The sequence below is a fragment of the Pagrus major genome, chromosome 5, assembly GCF_040436345.1.
Source record: "Pagrus major chromosome 5, Pma_NU_1.0".
Taxonomy (NCBI): domain Eukaryota; kingdom Metazoa; phylum Chordata; class Actinopteri; order Spariformes; family Sparidae; genus Pagrus; species Pagrus major.
In genome coordinates, this window is record NC_133219.1 from 28,603,741 (window position 1) to 28,612,194 (window position 8,454).

Consider the following 8,454-nt stretch of genomic DNA (forward strand, 5'->3'; position numbering starts at 1 on the left):
TGGTAGCCTCTGCCATCAGTGTCTGCTTTGATCAAGAGAGCAGGTCTATATGTATATTTCTCTCTTCCAGGGTTCATGTGTGTTACTGTTCGTCTTTATTTGTAGAGGGATCATGTGCAAAGCTAAACATTAATGTTACCATTTGATACATTGTACCGGAGTTAGCTTAGAGCTAATTTACATCTGCAGTGCATTCCTGTGTGATACCTTAATAACATGAGAGTATCCAGTTGTGACAGCAGGATTCTCTGAAGAAACAAAAATGAAAGTTGACTTGTATTGAAGTGAATTTAAAGGTCAGCTTTGAGTTGTAACTGACAAACCTCAAACATTTCAGAGCTCAGAGCAACACCTGCTCCCTGCTTCTGATAAAACCTATTATTATATTATATTTCCACTAGCAGGTAACAAACCATGTAAACAGAAAACATTTAGACAGAAATGTAGACAAATTGGAAACAGAATGAAACCCAGACTGGATGATGGACGAGCGTCTCATGCTGATGGAGATAAAATATTATAAAAGGCATGTTATTACCAAATAAGATGCATGAAAATGGATTGCAAAAAAAAAAAAAATCAATACCAGCTTTAATTCTTTAATTCTATTCCTCATCTGTCCATGGGGAATATGAATTTTTATCAAGCGCGCACAGAGTAACAGCCTAAAGTGAGCAGCAGCTGATGAAGAGCTATGAGAGCTACGTGCTACTCTGAGTTCTGCATAACGCCTCAGATAGTGTCATGTTCATCACACTGAACATCCTGTACGGTCCACAACATCCTCCTGTCCTGTCAACGTTTCTGCTTACCTGCTTGCTGAGACTGTAAGTGCCAAGAAATATCATAGAAATATTATATAACCATCAGTAATAAAATAAGAGCTTGTATTGTTGTGGGAAGGAGTATGTTGAGGTTATTCTATTCTTTCATCAAGATAACTCAAATAACTTTTAACATTTTTAATCACAGAGGATAAAATAACAGGACCAGCCCTGAAGCACATTAGCTACATGTTGCATTGCTGGAAGATATTTTGCAGAGACACATGAAGGACTTCAGACACAGTTGTAGAAATGGGTTAGGCCTAATAAAATGCTTGGAGGCCGACCCAAACAGTCCACGTCCTCCTCCCTCCTGACTTCTCAATTCAATCTGTTAGATGTTTAATGAACATACTTTAATGAGAGTTACATCCATGTGACAGCTCACACACCAACAGTGGCTAACATTCATTTTCAGTGGGAAGTGAACACTGGCCTGTGAGGGATGAAAACATTTCGAGAGAGTTTAATATTCTGCAAACGAGCCTGATGCTCACCATCTGATAACTGCTCTCCGGATTAGTTAGAAACTCAGAATGGCAGTTTCAGGTTTACTGAAATCTTGTGTTTCTCTTCCACAACAGTAATGACAGGAAAGGCATGCTTAGAGGAAAACTGGAAATTGTTGGCATTTCGCCCTAATATGAAAATCTGACAGTGAATTGATGTAATGTTATGGCCAACTCATCCCTTCTGGTGTGGAATTTAACATCAACATTGTCTCTGTTTCTTTATAAACTTGATTGCTATAGGTGGTAAGCAAGCTTTGTTGTAAAAGTCTACATGGGTCAAAAAATTTGTGCCCAAACCAAAGAAGAAACCGAGAAATGTATGACCCAGAACCGAACCAGACCCATCTCTTATTTCAAATCTTGAACCTGGACCCATGCAGAACAGAGGGATGTCTGACCTGGACCTAGCAGGAGACACAGAGACAGCTCAAGGCTATTAACAAGTTAATGGTACTTACCTTACTTCAGCACATTTGACAGGCTTTTACAAGGTCTTACATTTCTTCTGGCTCGCTTCACATTGCTTCCTGTGTAGTCCCATATGTTGGTGCTTACATGTTTCATCTTCCCCCAGTTTCACACAAAAGTCAAATCTCACACCGAGCTGATAAGATGCAGTAGAAACACGAGCAGAACTTTTCTGCATAACAATCTCAGAGATCCACATTAAAATGACAGGTGGACCAGTGAGTTAAGAGAAAAAGAGCAGGTAATTGCCGCTGCAGTTATTACTGGAGTGGAGAGAACAAATTACCCACATACACACTTAATGGGAATTAAATCACTTCCTTATGCAGGTAATGTTAAAATCTGGAGATATAAATCCTGTTCAAGTGGGGCAGAAGTCTAATGAGCTGAAACACCCGTCAATCAAGCAAACACCTCCTCAAACACACACCTGAATACAGAAGGCTCTTCTGAGATAAGCCAGGCTGGTGTGGAACAATCATCACATAGTGCAATTTCTTCTTTATTCTGCCAATCACTGTATGAAAAAAGTTCATGTGACTTCCTGTGTATACTGTCAATTTAAGTACAAACCCTCTGCAGCCAAAGAGAACCATAAATTCCAGTGACTCTAACTCTCCACTTTGTTCCTACAGTTACATTTAGCAGATGCTTTTGTCCAATACATACATTCATACACTGATGGCAGTGGCTGCCATGCAAGGTGCCAACCAGCACATCAGGAGCAGTTTGGGGTTCAGTATCTTGCCCAAGGACACTTTGACATGCAGACCAGGGGAATCAAACCAGTGACCTTCTGATAACAAGACGCTGGCTCTACCCCTGAGCCACGACCACCCAAAGACGGTGGTTGCATTCAGTCCCAGTCTGGTGTCCGGCCGTGACCAGACCTGGACTGAAGACTGCCTCTGAGACTGATGGAGGCCAGTCTGAAGACATGGACGGAATTACAGCAGCCCGTCCGAGCTGAGCAGCTGAGGTGTCACAGAGAGCTGTCAGTGTGTCTGTAGTGGTAATAAGTTAGATAATATATCCACACAGTACAGTATGTCATGCTTCAAAACTACTGCTGCTCTTCTGCTTTCTGCCCTCACGTCAGTACTCAGGCTGACGCTGTGTGAGGGCCCAGTGCCATGCATTGAACTAGTCATGCATGGTGGTGTAACCTGATGAAAAGAGACAGAACAGTAGAGACCACATGATGCACACACCTCCATGTGTATCATCATATTTAGTTTAATGTAAGACTTGTTGGACATCACTGTTTGTGTGGTAGCTGCTGCTCCTACATGCAGTTTAGCTTTACTCCATATTTTCTATTTGTGCAGTCTGACGCTGCCTGATGTTGCTTGGTAACAGATGGATAGTAACGTCAGACTATGGAATCATTTTGTTTTATTTTTCCTTGAGATTAAAAGTCCTTATAAACTGCAGAACCTCACATCTGAGGAGAAATGTGTCTGCAAAGTCAGGGAAGCACAGCCCATGCTGCTGTCTGAAGCTCTTTCATGAGTGTGTCACACTGTTTATGACGCTAACTGTTTTAAATTCATGTTGCATTTCTGCATTTTGTGTTTTGATTGAATATAACCTTGAGATCCTCAACATGTCTTGATCTGACATCCTCTAGCTGACATCTGCCTGTATTTCAGATCTGTGTTCAACATCATGTCATAATTAATATTATGTTCAACAAATGTTTGGTGAGCAAACACATGTAAATCACTAACCTTTACAATTTAGATATACAGGAGAGGTTATGTCCACCAATGAGCTTTGTTTCTGTTCTCTTATGACATCAGACAAATACACTCTTCTGACTCACAGTCTGGCCACCATCTTAACCATTTTATAGCAAAAAATCTCCATATTTTTTATTGTATTGTTTTTTCATACAGTTGTGGAACAAGCGACAGATTTATAAGACTCTCTATCGAAGCAGCAGAGGATGAGATATTCAGATTTTACTTAAAACACAGCTGGAAATGTTGTCCCATCAAAAATGTTGCCACAAACACGGTGTCACACTCACAAATCTTGAAACACTTTCTTGAACTTTGGTCTCTGGCTTGCCAGCCATGTCACCTGCAACTCCATGACCACCACCTCCACCTCCAGACATGAAAGTCAGGTGATAAACATGTAATGTGAACTGGATATGCCAGTTGTGTTGATGTGCCAATATGTTACATGAGAACGCATTAGTGGTTTGTAGATGCCAGGTAGGCACAGCAGTGCTCTGAGCTAATGCTAAGTGTGTGAGTTTAGCGTGTCAGCATGTTAACATTAGTCAGTTAGCACCAAACACAGCTTATCATTAGTTCTGCAGGTATTTTGTCATGAACCTTGATGGTGCCTGCCGAAAAGTCAGTGGATGACCAGGTAGACCTGGTGACTCGGGCTCGTCCTGAGGGGGAATGTACCAAAATGTCTTCGACGCTGGAGCAGTTGAGATCATTCATAAGTGTTGACCTGGTGGTGGCTCTAGAGGAGAAGTCAAAGTATTACCATCCTCTCTGGACCATTAATATGTGTGCCATAGTTGTTGAGATATTTCAGTCTGACGCAAAGTGATGGGTTAGCAGACTGGCACTATCATAGCTACAGCTATGCTAACATGGCTAAAACCCTGTTGTTGTTGTTGTCTGGGTGTCTTGGTGGCTCCCTACAAAGGCCTTTGTCGACTTCCTGTTTATACTGGTTTTTATGTGTTATAAAGAATCGTTGTCAGTGTTTCCCTTTGTGACCTGTAACAGTCATGACTCCGTCCTCTCTATTCTCTCACAGGACTGATTGAATACAACTTCCACTGCTTCAAGAATGCCATCCAGGAGGTTTTTGATGTTCGAGTGAAAGTTCAACAAAATCGTAAGCTCCTCTGTCAGAGGAGGTGGAGCAAACTGACTATGACCAATGGAGTGCTCAGCAACCACTGAGGACTGATGACCTCACATCAGACAGCCAACAGCTGCACCTTGACCCCAAAGGAGGGCTTCAATCCACACTAACTCTGCCCTCCATCCTCCGTCCTCTGCCCTCTGTCCTGTCAGATGTCGGCCAGCTGCAGAGAGGACAAACTGTCTTTAACTAGACTGAATATATTTTCTGTATTTTTTTTTTTAAGTAGGCTCCACATGAAGTGTCTACAAAGACTCATTGTGTAGCAGGAGTGGGTAATCTGCTTCATCATCTTCAATCAATTATCAATCTTTGCTTAATCATGAAAACAGAGCAAACAAAGCAAAACTGGGCATTGTGGTCAATCATTATCGATACCGTTAATAAGAATACAAAATCTTAACAGCTGGAGATTTATGTGTTTTGAACACTCCACTAAACTCAGAAGTTCAGAAAAAAATTGCACTTGAGGCATAAGAAAAGCTGGGGAACATGGCGTGACGCGTCTGTCGTGCACTCAGTGTTTATGTCATTGATATTCTACGAGACAGGTGAGTTATGGATGCAACAGCTGTTTGTTTTGGGGCCGGGACGCTCACATCAAGGTTTTAACTAGTTATTGCAACAGTATGTGTGTTGTTTGGCAGTGTGACTAAGCTCATGTGAGGTAGTGCAGGAGCAAGTTGAATGCTGTCTGAAGACATGGCAGATGTTTTCAGTGATGCCTTTTTAGAGAGAGAGGTCATCAACATACATGATTGTAAAGTGTAGCCTATTGAACAGTGTCTATAAAATGACTCCTATGCCTGTGTGACCTGCGATGTGGCTCCGTGGACCTGTGGAGACCAGTGGCTGCAGCTCTACATGCCACTATACTTTCCACCAATCAGTCCGGTTCAGTTTGGTTCAGTTTGGTACACATTAGAAGTTGTTTTTTGTTGCATTTTCGTTTTTGATTGGATACTAAATGTGGTGTTAAAACACTGCAGACAGCTGATGGTCAGTCAGAACACCACAGTCATCTCACTAGCCCTTTTCACACAGAGACTCCACATTATCTCCACAGCGGAGGTTCGCCGATTCTCCGCCTTTGTTTGTTACCACAGAACCAAGCAGCACCAGCATAAAGACGCACCAGTGTGTCAATTTACTCTGGTGCTGTGGATCCAAAAGAGGCGTGACGGTACACGTCATGATGATGACGTCTATGTGTTTTTTTCAACGTGTTTCCCCCGGTGTCCTCCTGTTAATCTAAACATGTACCTGCTGACTGTTTATAATCATATGGATCATGGGGAAGGAGGCTGTTTTCTGGGGGAAAATTCACTGAAGTCTCAGTCTGGAGGGCTGACCGTCACCATGAGACAGTAACTACAACAACACAACAGTGAAGGAGACAAATACTTGGTGAGTTAAAGTCTTTGCCAGGGACAGACGCTGTTTTTCAAGCAGAAGTGTGACGAAGAGTCAGTAGGACAGACAGGATGACAGACAAGATGACAGACAAGATGACAGACAGGAGGACAGAATGACAGACAGGAGGACAGACAGGATGACAGACAGGACGACAAACAGGAGGACAGACAGGATGACAGACAGGAGGAGAGACAGGATGACAGACAGGAGGACAGACACTTCTCCACGTATAACTGCACCAGTTACTACGTTACTGTTGTTTGGTCTTGTAACATTGCTTTGTGGGACATTTCTCTTTATTTTGATGAGTGAAGGATCTGTTTAGTTATCAGACTGTGAACACCATCAGGTCAACACGCCCTCGCTCCGCGCCTCCAGCTTATCCATTCACACAGACGCCGGTTCGTCTCTGCTGCGGCTCTGATACTACCTCCAGAGGAGGATCAGAGCTGCAGCAAAATTTCCCCCCTCTCCTCATCCTCTCCAAACTTTCTCACAGAGGACAATGCAGAGAATCTCCACATCCTGCACTGAGAGGACAGTGTGAATGGTGCTACTGTCTGCACTCTGATGAAGGATTTCACCTGTCTTTTGTCTTGCCGCCTGCACCCTCTTCTCAAGCAAAGATTGATTTTATTTATAATTGTATTTGTTTATTTGATAGGGACAGAGCGAGATAATGAACATCAGTACAAAATAGACTATGGAAACGTGGCGGATTTGGCAGGAATACACATTTTCATCCATAGTCCCAAGGCAGGTTACCTTTCTTTCCTAGTTGTAATTAACAACCACACATGTGCGTGCTGTGTGTAGCAAGTGTTTGGTTGTATATGTAGTATCTGTATAGTATTATGTATATGTTGTAGTGTATGTTGTTAACGAGGCAGTACAGAATAGGTCACAGTATGTCAGTTACAGCCTGTCCTCATCAGAAACATAACATATGTTGACTGTGAAAGCAAGTTATGACAACCCAAATTCACATTTCTAATAAGTCAGCGACCTCTAGAGGCTCCAGATACCAGGGTCTACGTACAGGTTCAAAGGGTATTATACCAAAAGTAGTGAAAATGAGGCTCCTGGTGACACCCGGTTTAAATCAGTCCACCAGACATTCACAGAACAGAAGGAATGTACTCTGTCAGTGTAGCTTCTCTTAATTAAGGCTTATTCTGTAAGATTACATAGTTTTTTTCCAACTGTTTATCATGGTGACACTTAACTTCTGAAGCAGTCCTTCTTTAATTGAAGTGACACTGTGCACCTCACTCATGATGAACATCGTCTGCTGAGTCAGCAAACATGTCAAGTCCCTATTTAATAACTTATTTTCTATAGTTTATGTATTTATTAATGTTTGTGATTAAACATATTATAACATGCTGTCCCTGTTTCTTAAGCTATATATAAATATATGTTGAACTAGAATGGCACTCAGTAGAGCGCATACCTCCACCAAAGTCCTATAGTCCTGTTTTTACCCACTCATAGACACCAGCCACCTACATAAGCCTGTTTTTTTTCATAGAGATCCATGTATTATTCTCTGAGAGATGAATAAATATGTGGAAAAAGAAAGTGAGAAAATATTCCTGGATCTGTCCCTTTCTGCACCAAAGGTTAGTGTGGTCTGCTCTGCACTGAGACCATCCTCTATCCAAGTTTCTAATTTCTAGTTTCTAGTTTCTAATCCTGCTGACAAACCAATAAAAACCAACCAATAAATGGACATGGGTGAAAACATAACCTGCTTGGTGGAGACAATCAAAGAATGAACTTTGAATATCAGCTTTCAGCCAACAAGATCTCAAAGTATTCAGAAACCAATAAAAAAGTCTACAGATCCACACCAAAAGGTCAACCCCTGCTGCTGCTGCAGACCAGATGATGTGATTGAAAGCTGTCCACTCAGTCGACGTCGTGCTGAGATCGTTCTCAACTTGTTTCTCCAAAGTCAACAGTGAACGTTGTTTTTAGTAAATACCAGAAAACCAGACGAGTTTAGAGTTTAGTCTTCATTTATTCATTGAACATTACTGAGAAAAATCTCTATTAAGCTCTTATTTATAATAATGATGATATCATTTATAATATGCTCACAGTTCTTGTCATATTATTGGTCACGCTGAAGGAACAATCCTTCCATAGTTATCACATCATGTTGAATTACAGAGCATGAAGACTGGATTGAACAGTTTTATCAGTGTACCACTCAAGACATGACTCTTTAAAACAGCTCATACACAGTTTCATGTTTTTAAACCAGCTCAGTAATTTGCCCAAACAGCTGCTCGTTGTAGTTTCACTCAGACTGGAGGAAATAATCCATTTGT

At 41.6% G+C, this 8,454-nt stretch overlaps 1 protein-coding gene across 1 annotated transcript in view; it reads left to right on the top strand.

Annotated features, from left to right (window-relative positions):
• rragd (ras-related GTP binding D) overlaps positions 1-4,740 on the top strand; it is a 32,338-nt gene extending 27,598 nt beyond the window's left edge. Inside the window, exon 7 of the mRNA XM_073467068.1 lies at positions 4,592-4,740. Coding sequence (XP_073323169.1) covers positions 4,592-4,740 — 149 coding nt within the window. The remainder of the gene's footprint in view (positions 1-4,591) is intronic.
• The last annotated feature ends 3,714 nt before the right edge of the window (positions 4,741-8,454 follow it).